Raw genomic sequence first — 21,875 nt, 5'->3', positions numbered from 1 at the left:
AAATAAATCATACAGCAATAACTAAAGGTACAAAATGAATGAATGATATGTTTTAATTAATAACTTTATTTAATTACATCATATCACCACAGCTTGTTTATACAAAAATAAACAAAATTTATAAATTTTTATATAAAAAGTAATTTACACTTTAAGTAATTTACATATGCGTCAGTTATTTTGAAACTTAATATAACTTACAATTAAATAATGAATTATTTTTTTTCTCTAACATTAATATTAACTATTGCAATTATACAATATCGACAACAACCTTTACAATTCTTTTTTAAAAATTGTGATAACTACATATTACAGCTTTCAGTAATTTTTAGTTTACTGAAAAAAAAAAATTCTTGACTGGAGGGTAAATTTTCTTGACTTTGAAGAAAATATTAAAGAAAATTTTTTCTTGCTCCAAAATAACTTTTGTCTTCCTTAAAATTTTCTTGGTGCAAGAAGTTTTTTTTTCTGTGTATATATACACAATTTATACAAATAAATCAATTTAAATCCACAACAATAACCTCATTTTCAAAATAACCTAGCTTCCTTTTTTTAAAAGGCAAAACGTTAATCTCTTCTTCTTCTTCACCACTGGAAATCAAATCAACAATCTGTTCTTTTTTAACATCGACTTCTTCTGAAATTCCAACTGAACCATCAGTTTCCTCAATTTTTACTTCTCCCGACGTACCCTTTTTATTTTGATCTCGATCACTCGTTATCAAAACCTTCCAAGATCCATCTGGCAGCAATTGAACTTCATTTTCATCTTCTACTAACTTATCAGAAGCCAAAACTTCTTTGAAATACCCATCAACAACAAGAGAATCAAAGGGCGCAGGTTTATTACAAACCGGACAAATCCATGTCGGCCTAAACTCGTTCATTTGCAAGTAAGATCTTACGTCAAAACACTGCAAATGTGTGCAAGAAAAGGCCCTTCCGGGTGTGATCATCCTCATCTTTCCCAGAGGACACGCCAATGACACGCACAAAGAAGTAGTTGCAACTTCAGAATGAGCATCTTCATTTAACTTTTCGATGATTTTTTCTCTTGTAAATTCAGGATCCTGGACATTTTTTATTCTCATTCCATTAGCCAATTCATAGCTGGTCAATTTTCTTACAAGGAAGACACCAATAACGTATTTCTTCCCAAAGTCCGGCGGACAAATGATTGAAACTTCATTCCTTTCAACAGACGTCAATTTTACCAACGAAGTTATGTCGATTGGCTTCATCAGGACTTTCTTTTTCTTCAAATCTCCTGGGAGCGGTTTTGAGTGAAACGGAATATGACACTTCTGGTTATTAATCTTAGCGGTAACTCCAGAAGGGATGCAATCTTCCTGTTCAAATATTTCTTCTTTCAAACAAAACCGCATTTGAACCTGAATCACATAATCTACTTTAGAACTTCCAAATCGATGGAGTTGGGAATTCCTGATGTCTTCTACTTGCTGTTGTGTCAAGTGAAACTGGAAGGTATTTTTGACGCTCCCTGACCCTGAATTGTCCGGTAGAAGGTCAGACGGCCTCACTAATTCAGTTAACACTCTGTAAAACGGGAGTTTCTTGAAATTTACGTTAAGATACACCTTTTGGCTGCTGTTAACAGGTTCAATTTGAATCTGTGACACTGCTTTTGGAAGATACTGGTAATTATTGCGCCTGAAGGTGATGTTAGTCGACGTAAACAATGATGGCAGAAAATCATCCGACTGAGTCATGTATGGTTGTCTTTCGGGAAATTGATCGGGTGATTTAGAAGATGCGCCATCTTCCCGTGTTAAAGTCTTTTGCAACTCACGAATATTCATTTTTATACGCTGTATGTATTTTGATGCTTCTACTAATTTTTCTTTGCTCACTTGGACTATAAATTATCGTAAAATATACACTGATGGAATAATTAATCCAACATTAATTAATTATACTAATTTATGACGGAAAATAAATAAAAAAATAACGATTTTTGTACACTATCAAAAAAAAAAAAAAAAAAAAAAAAAAAAACAGCAAACACATGAATTACTCAAATATGGAATGATAAATAAATTCTTTATAAACTCTATCAGTGAGAACTGCTAAGACACTATAAGCTTTAACCAAATTTAAAACCTTTGAAGTTTAAATACTATAGTTTGCCAACTATCCCTCTCTTTTTTTCTCCTTAAATTGTATTAGTTAATTTTAAAGGTGTACCTCAAAAGTCATTAAGGTATTGTCGGACACTTTATACCTGAAGTAATTGTACTTTGTACAGTTTGTAACAATAAACCAAAATATCCAAGACAATATTTAAATATATTTAACCTCCGTAAATTGAGTACTTTTTAATTACTTAAAATTTATTTTTAAATATTGATTTAAAAATTTTTAAATTTGTATTTATAAATTTTATAAAATTTAATTGATTAATGAAAAAAAAATTATTTACAGTTTTATTTTATAAAAAAATTTTCTACAGTTAAAAAATTTTGAATAGTTTATTCATATTAAAAAATTTACATTATAAATTTTAAATATTTTATTATTCGTCTTGATCGGTGCTTATCTTAAGTATATTATTAATTTCAAGAAGATTTCTTCTGTGGAAAAATGAAAGATTTTTGAAGAATCCATCAAGCAGTGTAAGGCCCTAAGTAATGAAAAAAAAAAAAAGAAAAAAAAAATAAAATAAATAAAATAGTTAATTAAATTGAATATCAATAAAGAATTTTCTTTTTTACAACTTACTTTTTCTGGTACCAATTTAATTACATTCCACAGATCTCCGAATAACACCTGAAGAAATTCAAGCAAGTCTGATAAGAGTTCCCGCTTTACAAGACGTCTTTTAGTCGAAGAGGAAGTAACATTACAACATTTTTTAATGCACTCGTCAATTTCACTATCAGAATTCTGAGCCTAAAAATACCACATTCAAAGTAATTATTTAAAAAGATAAAATAATTATAAATAATAAAAAATAGTACTTACATAAACAATTGCAAAGAGTAAAAAAATTGCACTGATCAATAGAAAAGTTTTCATGGTCAAAGTTTTGATTAAATAAAAAAAAAAAAAAAAAAATGTGCTGCGTGCAGTTCAGTGTGCAAATAAGTATTGGAAAAATTTGGTGAAAATCCGTACAGCTCTGCACTTACCCTTGAAAATCCCATTTATTCCCCACCTCTAAATTTTTAAAAATCATACCTGAATTACTTACCCCTCAGTACACTTTAGAATTTTTACACTTACTATTTTTAGTAGTTTTTATATATTAAAATAATTTTTTTTTCAATTTACTGTATGAAAAAAAATAGGAGGATAGTAAAATTAATTTTCGTGATATTTTATGCTTCAATTTTATGTTTATTAATATAGATTTAATATACAAAAGCAAAGTTTTTAAAAAAATGAATTAGCCTCAGCAAACTGACCCATCCTTGCCTTTAAAAAATTCTCCGATTTCGCAGATTTTTCCCATAATCCCCCTAAAAAGTTGGTAACCTTTTTCTTCTGCTACTTTTTCTTCCTATTAATGCAAAAGAAAAATATGTATATATTTTTTTTTATATATTTCAATTCAATTTAAATTATCAGTGTCACATATAAAATCATACATAATTTTATTTAAATAAGGTCAAGAATATTAAAAACTAAATATTTTTATCAGTAAAAAAAACTACTCACGTCATCTGATTTTCTGAACCATCCACGAATAAAATAATGGATGTAATTTTTGACTTCCTCCCAAACGTCTAATAAAGCATTTCTTTTATCAATCGAATGACTTTCAGTCGAGTTTGATGATTCTGTTGTTTCAATGGTTAAATTTTCCGGTAACACTCCTCCACTCGCCTGTAAATTTATAATTATACGTAAAAAAAACTCAGTAAATAAATTTTACAAATAAAATAAAAAAAAAACTTACAATAACTAGCGCACAAGCACAAACAACAAGTCCTATCGTTATACGAATCATTTTTTTAAATTATTTACTAGAAATTCAAGTGGATTTAAAAGTCTAAATGTTAGAAATGTGCAAACTGCAGGGCGACTTGAGACTAAATTACTTCCTTTAACTTTTATTTTCTAGATTTTAGAGAATTTCCCCTCTTTTAAGGTCGAAAAATTTACCTGAGGTTCACATTAAAGTCTATTGTCAATTACTTAAAGAGCGTATAAATTTTAAAAATTATTATTATTATTATTATTAAATTTTAAAATCCGAGGTAAGGTTGGTTTAAAATGATTTGTTACAAAATTTTAGACATTATTTTTCATTTATTTTAAAATAAATTAAGTCAATACAATTATTTGAATATTTTCAACTTAAATTATTATGTAAATAATTATTAGTGTGAATATAATTAATATTTAACTCCAAATATGTCTTTGAAAGTGTTCTTCATACCATCTGAAAATCCCTTATAGTTATAGCCAAACATTCCCAAGTGAAAAATAACCTGTAAATAGAAAATATATGAAATCATTAGATTTTTTTTAATGAAGACTATTAATGTAAAACAATAAAAGTGGATTATAATTTCACTTACTTGTTGAAGCCAATCAAAAATAACATCAACAACTTCTTCCCACCATGGGAATACTTCTCTTTTGGCTAAATGTTTAGTTTTTATATGTTCAGTAAGACTGGTGTTGTCCATTTTTAGCGGTTGAATACCGGCCTGCAAAAATACACGTGATAAATTTTTAAATTATAAATTATAAGTAACTTAAAATACGCAATAAAATATAAATCTTACATAAGCAATAGCGCAAATTACAAGAAGAAAAATTATTTGTCTATACATTTTTTTATTTAAAATTCAAATTTAAAAATTTTGTGAAAAATAAGTATTGCTGACACTCTAGTAGCAGAGGAAATGAATTTTATCCTAAAACTTTTAAGTGCTGCAGTTGCACCCCTTTTTTTTGGTAATGAGAAAAAAGACTCAGGTATTGAAATTTGTTAAATTTTGTAAGAGGCTTAGCAGTAATAAACTTCTATTGTAGTGAGGTCCTTCGAATATTGAATAAAAGATAGAAAATTATGGTTTAAAGTTATTTCTAATGGTTCTTTAAGTACCTGAAGTTTATTTACAGATTTTTTTTCATCACAAATATTTTTTGAATTATTCTGATTTGAAAATTACAATAAAAATTTTAAATATTAAAAAAATTTTTTAAATCTTGTTTTTAACAAAATTTAATAATAAAAATAACACTGAAATTAGCATACACGACAACTTTTTTATTTTTATTTAAAAATAAACTAGATCTAAAAAATTATTTTTAAAAAATTGCATTAATAATTTTTTAGAGCTTTTAATGATGGAATTTTTTTAACAAATTTTTTTTGCTATAATTTATTAACAAAAATTTTTTTTGTAATTATCAGATTCTCAATTTCAGTATCATTAATAAAAGTATTATTTTCATTTAAATCACTCAAATTACAGAAATAACAATTAAACTAATTATTTTAATTATATCTAATTACTTAAGATTATCAAAAATATTTAATAAAATGTTGAGGAATTAATTTTTTGTTATCAGATTACGGCTATCGCACGACAAACAAAAAAAAACTTTATATCACTTCGCAGACAGCAAAGTTTAATTAAAAGAATTAAAAAAAATTGCAATGAACTCATGAAATTAATTGTCTTGATCAACTAATCAACTAGTTAGTTAATTATTTTATTCAATAACCAAGAATTGTAGTTTAAAATTTTATAATAAAACTTTGTTTAACTAATAAATGACAAAATTCGCGCGAATAAATAAATTTGGCGGGAAAATTTGAACTTGAAATACCGACAGCTGGTACAAGAAAAATACCTCCTTGATATGTCAAATCTTTTTATTTTCATTTTCATGTTTGATATGTAAGTCCACCTACTGGTTATAATACTATCTACAGTAAACTTTTTGTTCGTGGTACCATGACCGAAAGTAAAATAAAAAAAAAAAAAAAAAAAAAAGCAATATAAAAAAATAGACAGTGATATGTAAGAATGGAAGGGATATAAATTAAATCCTAAGCACAATCATTGTGGTGTACCAGTTAAGCTGCTTGACAGCTACGCTCCATAACTACCATCCAGCTTTTTCCAATAAACAATAATATATATTAAATAAATATATATATTTTTTTTATTTCATCAAAACAATGTCTACCTAATTTGAATAAATTTTATTAAAAATTAATTGTCGGGATATAACAAACAATTATCAGGTATGTAAAAAAATTTACATAACTTGCATTAGAGTTTAATTACAAACAAGTTTTTTTTTTTTTTTTTTCATTTGTAAGGGGAAAATTTTTGAAACAAAATCAATGAAAATTAATTAATGAAATTTTTCTATTATTGATTAATTGAATTCTTATATAAATGATATTAAAAATAGACAGCTGAAAATTTATTTTTTTATTGAAAAATTATTTTTGAAAACTAAAAAAATTTACAGGTGAGGAATAAAAAATTTTTATGTTAAAAATTTTGTTATAATTTATTCATTGAAGAAAATTGCAAAATTGTTTAATGTCTTCTAATTGAAGTATCATAAGAACATATAAGTATATATTTTATTTTTATTCATTACAAAGTATTACAATGTATTAAAATAATCAAAAAATCTGTATTGTATAAATTGAAGGTCAACAATTTAAGCTTCCAAGTACATTAATGTGCCAATCATTTTAAATTGCAACTGTGCAGTCAAATGAAATTGTATCAATTTTTATGCATTGATTAACACGAAAGTGCTTGAGTTAAAAAAAAAATTTTAATTAATTGATGTGTCTATTTGTTTAATGTTAAAAATAAAAATAAAAATAATAAAATGATAATTTGAACTGAGTTGTCTGAGCACGATGATAAAAAATCGGAAAAGCAATATTATCAATTAAGATTATTGTTATCATAACACATAAAGCATCTTTGTACTTATTGAATTCACTTAGCATCAGTGCACTTCACTCTCACAAACACCATGGATGGACCTTGCCTTCATCAATTCATCGTGACACCTTTTAAGAATATCCAACGATTACACCGATTTAGAGAGTAAGATATTTTACTATTATTGAATGTAATGAGTTCATTCAGCTTGCTAAGTACACTCTAGTTAATATATTTTTACTCTTTCTTTTATTCATTGCATTCTTTATACTTGTACGCTCTCTTTATTAGAGACATGCTTTTCTTTTTATCCCATTATTAATTTATTCATGTATTGGTACCACTATACATGTATTTACCACTTTTCAATTGGTAAATTAGTAATAATGAACACTTTGCATGGAATTTATTTAATTTTTATCGTAATTTAATTGGTAATGTACTGACATGGATTTTATTATTATTAATTAGCAATTAATTTTTAAACTAATAAAAAAATATTTTTAGATAAAGATTAAAAAGTAATTATTGCAATTTCAAAATTAAAAAAAATAAATTTAGTTGGAAGTAATAAAAAATATTTTTAGATGCAAGTTTTAAAAAATTATTTTTGATAAAAAAAAAAAAAAAAAATTATCACAAATTATTGTTCGACTGCAAATTTTTAAAAATATCATAAAAACATTTTTAGGGTTAAAATAAAAAAATATTTTACAAATTAAATAAAAAAAAAAACTTTTTCAGAAGAAAAAATAATTTTAATTAGAAATATAAAAATTTTTAAGCTGTATTGTAATAAAATTAAAATAGAAGCATAATTTTCTAATATTGTTTTATTATAGTTAATAAATTAGAAGAAGCTTTGTAGAAACCTTATATCGCAAAGGTCAAGTATTAGCTTATATAATGTTACACTATACGAAATATATTCTCTCACATATATATTTATGTAATAAATTTAATAGTTTTAAAACATACATAATATAATGTCATTGGAGAATGTTATTGAATATTTGCGTGGCAGTTTTCATTTAAACTAAAGTGACTGTTTCAAATAGATAATTTTATTGATAGTAATTATGTCACGATTTAAAAAGTAAAAAAAGTTATTTTCGAAAAAATTATCTAGAGATTAGAGTCAGTTATAATACTCTAAAATTACATAGTAATTTATTAAAATTGTTTCAGAATAAAATGGATGAATCCACGAGCGAATGCAACGACTGCTTATGTGCCAACGTACATAGAACACTTAGCAAACATAATAACTCATGGAATATGGATAGTTCCAGCGTTACTGGGAGCCACGGAACTTATTTCAAGATCTACAAATTGGACTCAATTAACGTCAGCATGGGTCTACGGTGTTGCATTACTTTTACTTTTCGTCGTATCCACTACCTTCCATTGTGTCCATTATCGTAATCACAAGTAATTACAGTTTAAATTATTTTATTATTTCTTCTTCAATAGACTAATATAATACATATAAGTATAGAGTTAGATCACTACCTCGGGTCAATAAGGACAACTTATTTAATATTCATTCAATCGTCTATCTAAGTTCTAATCAATAATTAATGAATGAATGTTTGTTTGTTTGCTACATTGATTCATTAAAAAAAAAATTATGATTGAATAATTTTTATTTTCAGACAATTAAAAGATGTGCTACATCGTTGTGATCGTGCGATGATATATGTTTTTATCGCAGCAACATATTTTCCATGGTTAATGGTTGAAGATTTTCCAGATAATGATATTATACCTACCATGAGATATTTAGTATGGATAATGGCTATTTTTGGTATTTTATACCAACAAGTATTTCATGAAAAATATAAAATGTTAGAAACTATTTTTTATCTAGTCATGGGTGTGGGACCAAGTATTGCTGTTATAACTGTTGTAAGTATTATTAATTAATTAAAAAAATAAAATTATAATAAATATTCAAATATCATTTGTGTTAAAATTTAAATACAAAATAACTTTATTTTTTGTCGAGATACCGACTACTGTGATTATTAATGACCTCAGTTAATTACATACAATTAAGAATTCTCATGCTTCGTTGATATGAGTGATTTCATTATTTTTGTTGCTATAAAATTATTAATACTATGTTAGAGTTGTCGGAATACTTTGTAATGCTCTTCAGTAATTTGAAAAAAAAAAAATACATCAAAAATTCAATATCGAAAATTTTTAATCGGAAGTTTTATATCTTTTATCCGAAATTTTTTGTATTCTTATTTTATTAAAATACATAATTTATTGGTCATAAGATTAATCGTAACTTAAATACCCTAAAGTAATTTGCTTAATATATTTCTAACTTATCAAATAATTAAGATATGAGTGGCTATCAGCGTTATTTAAGTGTTGATAAAATAATATATATATATATTTTAATTTAAATTTACAGAACAAATTTGACAACATACGAGAATTAAAGACTGGTGGATTTATCTACATTGTTGGAATTTTATTTTTCAAATCTGATGGACGTATACCTTGTGCCCATGCTATCTGGCATGTATTCGTAACAGTAGCTGCTGGATTCCACTATTACGCAATACTAAATCATCTTTATCCTCCAATTTATAAGGATGAAGCCGTAGCAATTGATTTGATAAAATCCGCAGGAGAACTTTGAAATGACTATTTAAATATAAATGTTAGCCATAAAATTATTTCATTTATTATGATATTATTTTATGAAACTTTTACATGACAGTAGAAGTTTTTTTTTTGTTAAAAACGTAAATATATAGTTTATTTTTTATTTTATACATCATTGCTTCTTAAAATTTTTAGACGAATTTTAAAAACAGTTTTTGTAAATTAAATGAATTATTAATTACTAGGTAATTTGATGTACAAATTAAAAACTGTTCTAAATTTTTTATACTAAAAAATTTTAAAAGTTAGATTATTTTTTTTGTTTCATTAATAACTTTGTGAATATTTTAATAATTATGATTAATAACTAACAAACAAATCTCATTAATTAAGTAGATGAAACTTGTAAATAGTGCCAAAGTGCAATCAAAATTATCTATGTATGTATACAACAAAGTATATAATATTATGATAACATATATACATACTTATATATCAATATATACTTTTATTAATATTAAATATTAGAAAAACAATGTGAACCATATGATAGATAAAAAGAGTGGAGAATATTATTTATATATAATTAAAAAAAAATTTGTATATGCGTACATATATAAAAATTGTAATTGCCAAATGTAAATGTTAATTGATAAAAAAATTTATACGTCTTATCAATTATTAATTTGACAAAAATTATTTCTATAGAAACGCTTGTCATAAATTTAATCATCCGTCATATTTATTGATTTTTCATTGTTATCATTATTGTTAGACTAACTTTAGCTTTTAGAATTAGTGATAATTGTTTTTCAGAAACTAATTTAATTAGTTAGGTATAAGTCATACTCTAAATTAATAACGTTGAAAAGAACATTGACACTGAAAGTGTTACCATGGTTACCAGTAAGTCAACAGAACCAAGATCACGTTATAGCTATAAAAATGTCACTCTTTGTTTGTATAAAACACTGCAACGTGAAAATATAAATCAGGCGCGCAAGTGTCATGAAAAAGAAAAAAAAGTATATTTATAAGTTATAATTAAATATTATTAACTATTTTTTTTTGTTGATTACCCTTATTATTTTTTGTAATATTTTTAATGTCAAAGGTAAAATGAAGTTACTCTTTACGTTGTGACATTGATAATATTATGTAGGGTAAAAAAATTAAAAGTTTACGTCAACGGAAAATTATAAATACAATGGATAGTTTGAAAAAAAATTCATCACCTGAAACTTTTCGTGATGATAAAATGCCACCCTGGTTATTAGAAATGACTGAGTAAGTTTTTTAATCAAAATTAATTTAGAAGATATTTAATAATTTTTGTAACAAAAAAATTATGGCAAAAAAAATTTTTTTTAAATTGACATGTAAAAATTTAAAAAAATAAAAAATGCAATTTTTTATAAATAATTTTTTGGAACAAATTTGTTTGTTAAAAAAAAATAAAAAAATTGTAAAATGAGAGCTAAGTTTAATGTCATAGTTTTTTAATGATATAAATGTTAGCAGTTACTTGACCTTTTTTAATTTTATTTAATAAAAAAATTTCTTCTGAAAAATAATTTTTTATTTATTAAAATTTATACATCTCAATTTTTTTTTTCATTTTTTTTGCCATAATTCATTTGTCAAAAAAATTATCAAATATCTGCTAAATTTATTGTCAGAATATTTTTTATACATTTTAATAAATTGATTATTATTATTTTACAACTTACAATTTTTTTTTTTTTTAGAAATGTAAGAAAATTAAGTCGAGATAATTTTATTTCATTGCCGACGCAATTGAATTTAAGTGAAGAATCACCCAAGCCAGCTGATAAAATTAATAAACCTGAGAAGCGACGTAGTGGTCGACGAGCCCAGACCTATGAAAAAAGTGATTATCCTAAAAAAACAGACAACCGCAAAGAAATCAATTGTGTGTCGGCGTCGTTACTTGAAACTCGAAGCAAATTTAACAAGCCTTCGTTGGTATCAAATATTTCGCTACGTGAATTAAAAGATAGGGATAACACCCATTTGGATTTAAATTTACCAGCGAATCCTTACGATACAATAAATTTCTTCGCCGACGAACGGAAGTCGTCGATTGATTCATTGCTGTCGAGTCAGCTGAAAAACCTGAATCTTGGCGAATTGGAAACATTTGACCTTGGAGAGACTTCTGGGCTAAATACCAGAAAAATAAATAATTTATTCAACCGAGACACTAATTATTCTTTTAAAGGTTAGTGATCAAATTTTTATTGACTTTATCTTGAGCACTTAGCCGATGAATATTGAAAATTAATGAAATTTTTCGACATTTATTTATCTTTCAGGTTCTGATAAAAACGTACATGATTTTATAATACCAGAATTACCTTCTGGAGAGTCATTGACTATAGATATCCTCAGCACATGGGGTGATAAGAATTACGTCGGGCTTAATGGAATTGAAATATTTTCATCAACTGGTCAAACTCCGATAATAACTAAAGTAATTTTAATTATTAGTGTTAATATTTACTTTTGTTGGGAAATTTTAAAATATGAAATTTATAATTTTATGATACTGAAATTTAAAGACTTCTGATAATTTTTGAAAATTTTGTAGGTCTTGATTATTTAAAAAAAAAAAAGAAAAAAAAATAGCGTGTCTGCTAATTTCAGTGTCATAATTTTATGATACTGAAATTGAGAGATATCTGATAATTAAAAAAAATTTTTCAACAAATAAATTATAGCAAAAAAAATTAGGAAAACGGTTGACCCTGAAGGCCATCCCTGCAACTTCCCGCTACTTTTGTAATTAAGCGCTCAAAATTGCACTTATTACGTTTTTGACCCTTTCAAGCTCAAAAATATAATTTTCATTTAGTTTTGAGCTCTCCAAGCTCAAAAGTCTGACAGACGTTTAATAAAACACTATTTTTTGAATTTTCAAACCGCAATAACTTTTGAATGAATGAACCAATTTTCACGCGGTCGGCGGCATTCGACGCAGTTTTTCAAATTCTATGATATATTTTCAATCACAACTCGATTAGACCAGAAGTTTCGGTGTAATTCGAAAAAAACACTTCTTTTCGATTTCTTTCGTCAACGATAACTCACGAACGAATCAACCGATTTTGACCGGCTTGGTGGCAATCGACGTGGTTTTTTGATGATAAGAGCTGATTAGTTTTTGGAATTGATCGGTCAAGCCGTTTGAAAGTTATTAAAAAAAAACCACATTTGAAAAAATTTTTTTTCGCAGATTTTTTAAGATTTCTCAAAATCTATCCGTCCGAATCGGTCCAACTTGTATTCAAAATCTAAGTTTAGTCGAATCCTTTCGAATGGCACCAACCGCGATCAAATCGGTCAAGCCGTTCAAAAGTTATGAGAGGTTTACATACATACATACATCCATACATACATACATACATACATACATACATACATACATACATACATACATACATACATACACACAGACATACAGACACCATCGCGGGAATAGTAAGGGAAGCTTTCTAGGGCCTCAAAACGTCGAGATCTGATGAAAACTCAATTTTCGAGAAACGGGGTAAAAACAATAACTTCCCGATTTTTGAAAATTTTCAATTTTCTTAGCGGGAAGTTAAAAATTTACTTAAAAAATTCTATCTTTAGAAGCTCTAAAAAATTACAAATAAAATTTTTTTTAAATAGTTTTCTAGACCTTATTTATTTCTAAGAAAACTAGAAAAATTATCGTGTCTTAAACTTAGATTTTAAATACAAGTTGGACCGATTCGGATCTATAGATTTTGAGAAATCTTAAAAAAACTGCGAAAAAAAATTTTTTTAAATGTGGTTTTTTTTTAATAACTTTCAAACGGCTTGACCGATCAATTCCAAAAACTAATCAGCTCTTAACATCAAAAAACCACGTCGATCGCCACCAAGCTGGTCAAAATCGGTTGATTCGTTCGTGAGTTATCGTTGACGAAAGAAATCGAAAAAAAGTGTTTTTTTCGAATTACACCGAAATTTCCGGTCTGATCAATTTGTGTTTGAAAATATATCATAGAATTTGAAAAACTGCGTCGAATGGCGCCAACCGCATGAAAATCAGTACATTCATTCAACAGTTATTGCGGTTTGAAAATTCAAAAAATAATGTTTTATTAAACTTCTACCAGACTACACGAAAATTATATTTTTGAGCTCGAAGATCTCAAAAACGTAATAAGTGCAATTTTGAGCGCTTAATTACGAAAGTAGCGGGAAGTTGCAGGGATGGCCCTCAGGGTCAACCGTTTTCCTAATTTTTTTTTTTTTAATTTTTCTTGGTCACTCTCTTTTTTCTCTGCCAAAATATTTTATCTTGGTTTTTTTTTTTTAATCGCTAATATTTCGTTTACAGATTTGGAATGACTGTGATGGGAGTTGTACAGAGAACGAAGATGAAAAAAGCAATACAATAAATAATTTAATTAACGGAGTATATCGAACTAAAAATGACTTAGACATGTGGTTAATACCATTTACTACAGGAAATCATCATTGCATACATATTGCATTTTCTGAAAGTACCAAAATTGCTTTAATAAGAATATGGGTAAGTATTTCAGACCAGGGTCGATAATTTTTGAAACCAAAAAAAATTACAGTAGGATGAAACCCATTAGAAATAGAGGGGAATATGATAAAAATGAAAGGAAAAATAAATTACGGTCGATCCGAGTTCGGGAAGTGGGAGAGGGTGAGTTTTTAAGGGTAAAAAATGGTTTCTACGAAAAATCAAATAAATTACAGTGTATTTGGGATATAATAAGGTAAGTTTTCACCAAATTTCGTAGAAAAAAAAAATTTTTTTGAAAAAGATAAAAATAAAAAACCAAAAACTTGGTTATTTCAATTTTTCAACTAAATTTTGAAGTTATGTGAAAAAATTGTGAATATAAAAGTTGTAGATTTTTTTATTACCTACAACTTTGCCATTTAACTTTTTTCCATAGGACGTATAGTTTTGCCGGAAATCAAGAAAAACCATTTTTTACCCTTAAAAACTCACCCTCTCCCACTTCCCGAACTCGGATTGACCGTAATTTATTTTTCCTTTCATTTTTATCATATTCCCCTCCTTTTCTAATGGGTTTCATCCTACTGTAATTTTTTTTCATTTTTTACCATTTTTAAAGGCTTCAGCCCTGGTCTATGTAGATTTATAAATTTTTAAAGTTAAAAAATCAAGTATGTTGTTAATTAATTAAAAATTTAATTTCAGAATTACAATAAGTCAAGGATACATTCTTATCAAGGTGCCAAACATGTTGTTATTAAATTAGATGATGTTATTATTTTTGACGGTGAAATCGCGCGATCATCTGGTGATATTACGGGAGATATTAATTCATTTGGAGATGTAATTACTTTTCTTAATCATTTTAATTCAAATACGGGTTTAATTATTGGTAAATTATTTTTTAGACTATTTTATTTACAACTGACGAAGAAATACTAGAGCTGATTTCGGATAATGATATAAATTTCGATAATGGTGAAGATAACTCTCCTGAAGAAATTGAAATAAATAGACCGATCACCGGATCAACTGACAAAATTGTACGTAATTATTAACAGTGATTAATTTAATGAAATTAATGTTTGTTCTAATAATCATGTCATTTCATTGTATATAATTACATATAAATTAGAATAGGTTTTATTAGTAGAATGTGTAATTTACAGAACGAACTACACATTAGTCAATCGGATGAGCAACTTAATTTAACTGGAAGTAGTGATAAAGATATATCTATTGCATGCAAACAAATTAAATTATTTTTGTTATCTAATTGGAATTTTAATGATATGATTGGTAAGCGTCAATGGAATTTTTTTTTTTTTTTTAATTATCATGTTAATATTAATCATAATTTTAAAAAATCTTCTTCTGAAATATTATAAATAATAATAACTAAAATCATTTTTGTTTAATAGGTTTAAACGGAATAGAAATAATAAATGATCAGGGTGCAATAATTCCAGCGTCGCAGTTATCATTAAATTGCAACATTAAAGATAGCAATGAAGAAATTTTTCATCTTGTAGATGGAATTAATTTAACTACTGATTCCGATCACATGTGGATAATAAATAATGATCCAGATTCATTAGTCACCATTACCATAATATTCAATACTGAATTATTTATCACAGGTTTAAATATATGGAATTATAATTATTCACTTGAGTCATCATACTGCGGAGTAAATTAATAATTTTAGTCAATAATTTAAAAATACAATGTTCATTGATTTGTAATTGAAAAATATATTTTGCCAGGTCAAACAAATGCTTGTAGAATTAGATGGGAAGAAATTATTCGATGATGATTTCGAAGGCTTTTTGCTAAGACGAGCACCTGGCTCGTGTCATTATAATTTTTCCCAGGAAATAAGTTTTGTGAACCGACCCAAGGTAGCTGTTGGTAAAAATTATAGTGCGTCTGCTGAAAGAATAGTTGAAGATAAATTTAATATAATTAAACTATCAAGAGGTAAGTTCTCAAAAGAGTTTTATTTTGAGTTAATTTAAAAGTAATTTTTAATTTATTATTACACTTTTTAGATGTCTTAGAAAATAGTGATTATGAATCACCGCCAGTACCCCAAGGCTTTGTTTACCAAATTGTTATATTTTCAACTTGGGGTGATGCTTATTATGTTGGTTTGAATGGTATTGAATTATTTGATGCTGATAAACAAAAAATTCATTTAAATAAAAAAAGTAAGTATTTTATAATATTTAAATTAGCAGACATCCGACAATTCTTGGAATTTTTATAGCCAATCAATTATTATAACAAAAAAATTTTTTTTAATTCTCACTTATAATTTTTTTTAAATTTCTACACGTGAAATTTTTTGCTAAATTTTTTTCATTATAATTTAATTATTATAAAAATCTTAAAAAATTGTTGGATGGTTTTTAACTTCAGTATCATAGTATTTTATTTCAATTATTTAATTGCAATACAAAATTTTATAACATTCAATAATCATAATTACCCAAAATTTTTTGATAACTAATCCTTAATTTTTTTGCAGACATCACAGCGTACCCAGAAAGTGTTAATGTTATCGAGGGTATCGAAAACGATATCAGGACACCTGATAAATTAATAGATAATATAAATGACTGTAAAGATGGAAATCATTCATGGCTAGCTCCAATTCTACCGGGACAAGTAAATTCAATTATTATTTATTATTAGGGCCAAGATTTGTGCCTTAATTTTAAAATAAATGGCTTAAATATTTAATATCAAGGCGACAATATTGGTCTTATAAAAAAAGTTTTAGAACAAAAGTTGTAGAAAATTTAATTTTCTAAAACGTCTCATATGATTTTTTTATACGATCAATATTTTCACTGTAATCTCAAAATTAAGATTCATAATTAATGATTCAAATTTTTGCTATGAAAATTTTAATTTTGAATTTACAGCTTTCTTATTGATCCTAAGAACAAATTACAGGAGACATTTTTTTTATAAAATTAAATTTTTAACAACTTTTATTCAAAAAATTTTTTTATACGATCAATATTTTACGAATTTAACACCATTAATTATTAATTATTATTATGAAATTAAAGCAAAAATCCTGGCCCTACATAATAATTTATCATAAACAATTATCATTAAATTATCTATTTCCTAAATTAATTAAATATTCCAGATAAATCGTATTTATATAATATTTAACGATCCAATGACTGTGTCAATGATTAGAATATGGAATTATTCTAAAACTTTAGAAAGAAGAGTCAAAGAATTTGGGGTGAATACAGCGATATTCAATTTTTCTTTTATTTCACTAAAAATTTAATAAATATTGATTTTTGTACAGATTTTCGTTGATGATTTATTGGTATACAATGGCATGTTAGCAGAGAATGATGCAAACGGTACTGTATACTTTAGCAGCAATAATTATCGAGACATACAACTGGCAAAATCAACGTAAGTATTTTTTATTAAAATAAAAAAAAAAAAAAGTATTATATTTATTTTATTGCAAAGTAATAAATTATTATTTTTGCAATAGATCGGATCAAGAAATAAATTTATTGAATTTAGAAAAAGTTAATCAGGACGAAGATTCACAACCAGACCAATTGCTGAGACCTTATACCTCATTGCTGCCAAAAAATTAACGCAATTCTGTACAATAAATTCTAAAAACATTTTTTATACATAAATCAAAATATTTTTGTTATTGCAATCAGTATTCGATATTCATTTATTAGTTACTTATTATTTATTAAAAACAATCACTAAAATATGAAATTGTTTTTTTATTTTTTTTCTTTCACCATCACACTTTATATGTTTTTACAGTGTAAATAAAAATGACACTGAAGTAGACAGACGTTAGAAAATTTTTTTTAATTTTTATAATAATTAAATTATTATGAAAAAAATTTTATGAAATTAAAGTTATTAGTCACTTAAAAATTTTTTATTTTTTTCAACAAATAAATTTTTTCCAAAAAATTTTTAAAAAATTTCATTTTTTATTTTTTTAATTTCGAAATGTCAATTTTTTTTCTACTTTTTTTTTGCCATAATTTATTTGTTAAAAAAATTATTAAAATTATCAAATATCTGCTAAATTAATTTTCTTAAAAATTTTATGAAAATTAATTCAGCATATATTTAATCATTTTTAAAATTCTATAACAAATAAATTATGGCAAAAAAAAATTATAAAAAAAAAAAAATTGGCATGTAAAAATTTTAAAAAATAAAAAATGGAATTTTTTAAAAATGATTTTTTAGAACAAATTTTTTTGTTACATACAATTAAAAAATTGTTGTGAGTGCTAACTTTAATGTCATAAAAATTCTACATGTGAAAATTAAAAAAAAAATTATTAGTGGAAATTTTTTAAAGGATTCTTTTTTTACTGTAATTGATTTTATTGATATGTTATAAAAATTGACAGCTGTCAGCTAACTTCAGTATCATTAAATAAAATCCCTACATTATCGATTCAATTGACTATAAATGTATTTTCCCTCCAAAAATACTGGATTAGAATTAATACGCATAGGTCAATGTCAGCATCCACCGAAAACAATACGTTCAACATGTGCGTTGTTCTTTTATCTTGACTAATAACGATCAATTAACTTATTGATTGAGACGTTTTTACTTATTAAACTCACTAACAGTTCTGAAATAATTGATACAACAGTTTTTAATAATCAATCCAGTAATTACAGTTGACATAATTGAGATAACATTTTAATTGTTTGGTTATTTTTTCTCATTTTGAAGGTCACAAGGTAAAACAATGAATAACTGAAATATTTGTTACCAAAATTAGTCTGTTTTGTTTCCTAATTTATTTAAGTGAAAATAATTTTTATATAATATTATTTCAAAATTATTATAAACTTTTATGTAACTTTTTGTAAAAAATTTACAAAGAAAATGATTAACGTTTCACAATTGTTTCATTTCTTGGTAGAATACAAAATATATTTGTAATATTTAGAAGATAGGCAACTTAGTATGATAGTCAAATTAGCAAACTCAATAATTTTTTTTTTTTTTTTTTTAATTAAATTGAAACAAAAAAAAATTGCATTTGGTTTTTCAGATCTTGTATATGTCAAATTTTTCTAAAAAAATTTTTTTTAATAACTTTTTCAATAAGAAAAATCATGAAAATTATCAAATGTCTGCTAAATTCATTTCATTTTTTTAAGATACTGAATTCACCAAACACTTAAAATTCTTTTGATTTTTTTCTTTAATTAAATTAAAGCTAAAGAAATATTTTAACAAAAATTGTACTTATATTTCAAATTTTCTCCGCGTAAAATTTTCCTAAAAATTTTTTTTAATAACTTTTTCTAATAAATAATTTATTTTTATAATTTTCCAAAACAGTTTTATACTTGAGCTAATATTTTTTTTCTAGATGAATCGAATAAATGAAATTTTTGAGAAAGATAAAAGCTTACCAATCATCAGCGAGGAAGATAAAATTGAACTCATGATAGAACATTTTCTATCAAAGGGACCACCGGTGATAAAAAACAAAAGGAAGGATGCGTCGAGAGCGTTGAAGTTGATAAAATCCGCCAATGACTCATTCAAATTAATGCGATCAATGTATTTGATAACAATTTACACCGAAGCAATAATGAACGCGCCGATAGATTCACCAGAGCTAGCCCGCGGATTCGCGAGCCGCTCAGCTGCTTTATGCAACGCACGACTGTTCGAAGACTCGTTGAAAGACATCGACCGTGCGATGGCCATCGGTTACCCTGACGACCTGAAAGGCGCGTTGTACCTGCGTCGTGCCAAGAACTTGCTATCACTAGACCCAAAGATGCACCCAGAAGTTCAAGAAGCTATCGCGGAAGCACGTCGTTTGATGGACAAAGTCGACGTCTGCAGTGAAAAGAAGATTGACAAAGCACTGAAGAAACTTCAACAGAAAGATTCGTTCAGTGAACCGTATAAGAAGTGGGACTCGCATAAGTTTCTTCCTCCAGTGCCTAATGATAATCCACTGATACCTCGAGCTTCAGGAGGGATCGCTTTGAATTATAATAAAGAATTCGGGCGGCATGTTATTGCAACTAGGGACATTAAAGCAGGGGAAACATTGATAGTAGCCAGGGCTTACGTGTCTGCGGTTAAAGTCGATAAGATGGCCAAATTCTGCTGGTATTGCTTACAACGTACCTGGGCGAGCATTCCCTGTAACTTGTGTATTAACGTTGTATTTTGCAGTGAAGAATGTCGTGATAAGGCTTGGAATGAATATCACGACATTGAATGCCATTTTTTGACTGCTATAAAAATTGAAAATGTTGATCCAACAGATATTTTAAGCATCAAGATGACTATTAAGGCTTTCAAGGAAGCTGGTTCGTTGGAAAAACTTAAAGAAAAAGTTGACATGCTAGATTCTATGACAGGTATATTTTTAATTGAGATTTTTGTTAATTATTATTTATGATAATAATACACTAGATTATTTTTTTGTTTTATTTCAGACAAAATAAACAGTAATTTCCACAAAAATGTTTTTGATGACACTCGTTATGAAACTGTTTGCATTATTAACAGAGATAAATTAAATCATAAAGAAGCAATTGCAGATGTAGCTAGATCAGTTGAATTATTGTATTATTTAATAAAGTCTACTAAAATGTTTGGAAAAAAAATAGTCAATCTACAGAAGCCTAAAAATAATCAATGGGTTAATTTCATGCTGAAGCTGATTTTTAGGCACAAAGAAATTTCTCATCATGCTGTTGAAGTATTTTCTTTGTTTTATTTATTTATCAGTAAAGACCCAGTTATTGACACTTGCAATTTCATTTTAATTAAAAAAAATAAATCAACTCTAATAAATTAATAAATATAATTTTTGATTTATAAATTTTACAATAATTGATTTTTTGGGAACATTTTGGGGCCAGTGTCAATAACTGGGTCTTTTACCTTATGACTTATTAGTTATTACTTTAATTTATTAATTTAATAAAATATTTTATTGCAGTTGAGAGTCAGAAAATCAGAATACCATGCGCCTATTCGTTCTTATGTTTTGATACCTTTGTATGGATTCTTGAACCACAGCTGCGATCCAAACTTTCACAAAATGACTTCTGGTGACATGAATGCTTTGATTTCAACAAGATATATTAAAAAAGGCGAGCAAATTTTTATGAACTATGGATCTAGATTTCAAATGATGGACAAATGGTCAAGAGCAGCTTATTTGGAGCGACATAACTTTGAGTGCCATTGTATTCCTTGTCTTAAAAATTGGGGACCTAATTCAAAATTACCATCATTTATGGTATGTAATTAACAAACCAAAAATAGTGAATGTTGATTAGTTAGTTAATTGATAAATTATTGGTTATTCACAGGAACAACCGCTACCAAATACAGCCAAAGAATTTTTAGCAGTCATTGCTCTAGATGCTTGTCAGCATATTTCAAAATTTTATAATGAAAATTTAAACGTCGATCGCCGTGAAAAACCTGACAGCTACTTTTTAGATTGCATCAACAAATTCAAAGGATTCCTGAACTTTTTCGGAGGTATCGTTAGTTATCCGTGTCAAGAGATTGAAGACTGCAAGCAGGCGCTCACGGACGCATTGAAACTCGTCGACGACCATTCCTTATAATTTAAAAATGCTTAAGCATCCGATAATTTATTCTAATACCAAGTTTCTTTTAGTTTATTAACAGTAACATAAGTTAAGTATTTAAATACGCTAAGAATTTTATACAAAGTAAAATAAATAATATAATTTTTTATCAAGTTTAT

The 21,875-nt window shown here is 26.3% G+C and overlaps 6 protein-coding genes across 10 annotated transcripts; 3 read left to right on the top strand and 3 right to left on the bottom strand.

The window, feature by feature from the left end:
- Positions 1–503: 503 nt before the first annotated feature.
- Positions 504–1,826, bottom strand: LOC123259081 (E3 SUMO-protein ligase PIAS1-like). The gene has a single exon (XM_044719348.1). It carries the CDS (start codon positions 1,824–1,826, stop codon positions 504–506), a length of 1,323 nt encoding a protein of 440 aa, XP_044575283.1.
- A 713-nt stretch (positions 1,827–2,539) lies between these two features.
- Positions 2,540–3,267, bottom strand: LOC123259714. Its single transcript, XM_044720372.1, has 3 exons — positions 2,989–3,267; positions 2,746–2,916; positions 2,540–2,647 (listed from the first exon to the last, which is right to left on the bottom strand). Exons 1-3 carry the CDS (start codon positions 3,040–3,042, stop codon positions 2,540–2,542), a joined length of 333 nt encoding a protein of 110 aa, XP_044576307.1. The 5' UTR covers positions 3,043–3,267.
- Positions 3,268–3,418: 151 nt separating this feature from the next.
- LOC123259080 lies at positions 3,419–4,082 on the bottom strand. Its single transcript, XM_044719347.1, has 3 exons — positions 3,926–4,082; positions 3,685–3,852; positions 3,419–3,526 (listed from the first exon to the last, which is right to left on the bottom strand). The coding sequence occupies exons 1-3, from the start codon at positions 3,974–3,976 to the stop codon at positions 3,419–3,421; spliced, it is 327 nt and encodes a 108-aa protein (XP_044575282.1). The 5' UTR covers positions 3,977–4,082.
- Positions 4,083–6,004: 1,922 nt separating this feature from the next.
- Positions 6,005–9,655, top strand: LOC123258841 (monocyte to macrophage differentiation factor 2). Of its 3 annotated transcripts, XM_044719079.1 has the most exons (5): positions 6,008–6,235; positions 6,965–7,067; positions 8,091–8,333; positions 8,558–8,810; positions 9,331–9,654. In XM_044719079.1, the coding sequence occupies exons 2-5, from the start codon at positions 6,994–6,996 to the stop codon at positions 9,559–9,561; spliced, it is 801 nt and encodes a 266-aa protein (XP_044575014.1). In that variant the 5' UTR covers positions 6,008–6,235; positions 6,965–6,993; the 3' UTR covers positions 9,562–9,654. The 3 variants fall into 3 exon arrangements, with proteins under 3 accessions (XP_044575017.1, XP_044575014.1, XP_044575015.1); XM_044719082.1 differs by lacking the exon at positions 6,965–7,067 and having other exon boundaries at positions 6,005–6,235; positions 9,331–9,655; XM_044719080.1 differs by lacking the exons at positions 6,008–6,235; positions 6,965–7,067 and adding an exon at positions 7,883–7,998 and having other exon boundaries at positions 9,331–9,655.
- A 554-nt stretch (positions 9,656–10,209) lies between these two features.
- Positions 10,210–17,809, top strand: LOC123258840 (katanin-interacting protein-like). The gene is made up of 14 exons (XM_044719078.1): positions 10,210–10,814; positions 11,276–11,769; positions 11,864–12,021; positions 13,918–14,112; positions 14,782–14,919; positions 14,985–15,119; positions 15,246–15,375; positions 15,498–15,766; positions 15,843–16,056; positions 16,128–16,286; positions 16,607–16,746; positions 17,240–17,341; positions 17,411–17,523; positions 17,609–17,809. The coding sequence occupies exons 1-14, from the start codon at positions 10,735–10,737 to the stop codon at positions 17,715–17,717; spliced, it is 2,436 nt and encodes an 811-aa protein (XP_044575013.1). The 5' UTR covers positions 10,210–10,734; the 3' UTR covers positions 17,718–17,809.
- Positions 17,810–18,599: 790 nt separating this feature from the next.
- On the top strand, positions 18,600–21,839 carry LOC123258618. 3 transcript variants are annotated; one of them, XM_044718754.1, is made up of 5 exons: positions 18,600–18,852; positions 19,494–20,505; positions 20,689–20,849; positions 21,093–21,395; positions 21,469–21,839. In XM_044718754.1, exons 2-5 carry the CDS (start codon positions 19,494–19,496, stop codon positions 21,730–21,732), a joined length of 1,740 nt encoding a protein of 579 aa, XP_044574689.1. In that variant the 5' UTR covers positions 18,600–18,852; the 3' UTR covers positions 21,733–21,839. The 3 variants fall into 3 exon arrangements, with proteins under 3 accessions (XP_044574689.1, XP_044574687.1, XP_044574688.1); XM_044718752.1 differs by having other exon boundaries at positions 20,584–20,849; XM_044718753.1 differs by having other exon boundaries at positions 18,602–18,656; positions 20,584–20,849.
- The last annotated feature ends 36 nt before the right edge of the window (positions 21,840–21,875 follow it).

Source organism: Cotesia glomerata, linkage group LG2 (genome assembly GCF_020080835.1).
Source record: "Cotesia glomerata isolate CgM1 linkage group LG2, MPM_Cglom_v2.3, whole genome shotgun sequence".
Lineage (NCBI taxonomy): Eukaryota > Metazoa > Arthropoda > Insecta > Hymenoptera > Braconidae > Cotesia > Cotesia glomerata.
This window is presented reverse-complemented; position numbering and strand designations above follow the sequence as displayed.

Excerpts from the sequence above, each read along its gene's own strand:
- LOC123258840 (XM_044719078.1), top strand. The coding sequence starts at position 10,735 with ATGGATAGTTTGAAAAAAAATTCATCACCTGAAACTTTTCGTGATGAT. Across the intron at positions 15,376-15,497 it reads GAATTTTAATGATATGATTG|GTTTAAACGGAATAGAAATA; the intron begins GTAAGCGTCAAT and ends TTTGTTTAATAG. Across the intron at positions 15,767-15,842 it reads TTGAGTCATCATACTGCGGA|GTCAAACAAATGCTTGTAGA; the intron begins GTAAATTAATAA and ends ATATTTTGCCAG.
- LOC123259081 (XM_044719348.1), bottom strand. The coding sequence starts at position 1,826 with ATGAATATTCGTGAGTTGCAAAAGACTTTAACACGGGAAGATGGCGCA.
- LOC123259080 (XM_044719347.1), bottom strand. The coding sequence starts at position 3,976 with ATGATTCGTATAACGATAGGACTTGTTGTTTGTGCTTGTGCGCTAGTT. Across the intron at positions 3,853-3,925 it reads GTGCTTGTGCGCTAGTTATT|GCGAGTGGAGGAGTGTTACC; the intron begins GTAAGTTTTTTT and ends ATAAATTTACAG. Across the intron at positions 3,527-3,684 it reads GGTTCAGAAAATCAGATGAC|GAAGAAAAAGTAGCAGAAGA; the intron begins GTGAGTAGTTTT and ends TTGCATTAATAG.
- LOC123259714 (XM_044720372.1), bottom strand. The coding sequence starts at position 3,042 with ATGAAAACTTTTCTATTGATCAGTGCAATTTTTTTACTCTTTGCAATT. Across the intron at positions 2,917-2,988 it reads TACTCTTTGCAATTGTTTAT|GCTCAGAATTCTGATAGTGA; the intron begins GTAAGTACTATT and ends TGGTATTTTTAG. Across the intron at positions 2,648-2,745 it reads TTAAATTGGTACCAGAAAAA|GGCCTTACACTGCTTGATGG; the intron begins GTAAGTTGTAAA and ends TTCATTACTTAG.
- LOC123258618 (XM_044718752.1), top strand. The coding sequence starts at position 19,494 with ATGAATCGAATAAATGAAATTTTTGAGAAAGATAAAAGCTTACCAATC. Across the intron at positions 20,506-20,583 it reads CATGCTAGATTCTATGACAG|ACAAAATAAACAGTAATTTC; the intron begins GTATATTTTTAA and ends GTTTTATTTCAG. Across the intron at positions 20,850-21,092 it reads TTTCTCATCATGCTGTTGAA|TTGAGAGTCAGAAAATCAGA; the intron begins GTATTTTCTTTG and ends ATTTTATTGCAG.
- LOC123258841 (XM_044719079.1), top strand. The coding sequence starts at position 6,994 with ATGGATGGACCTTGCCTTCATCAATTCATCGTGACACCTTTTAAGAAT. Across the intron at positions 7,068-8,090 it reads CGATTACACCGATTTAGAGA|AATAAAATGGATGAATCCAC; the intron begins GTAAGATATTTT and ends AAATTGTTTCAG. Across the intron at positions 8,811-9,330 it reads GTATTGCTGTTATAACTGTT|AACAAATTTGACAACATACG; the intron begins GTAAGTATTATT and ends TTAAATTTACAG.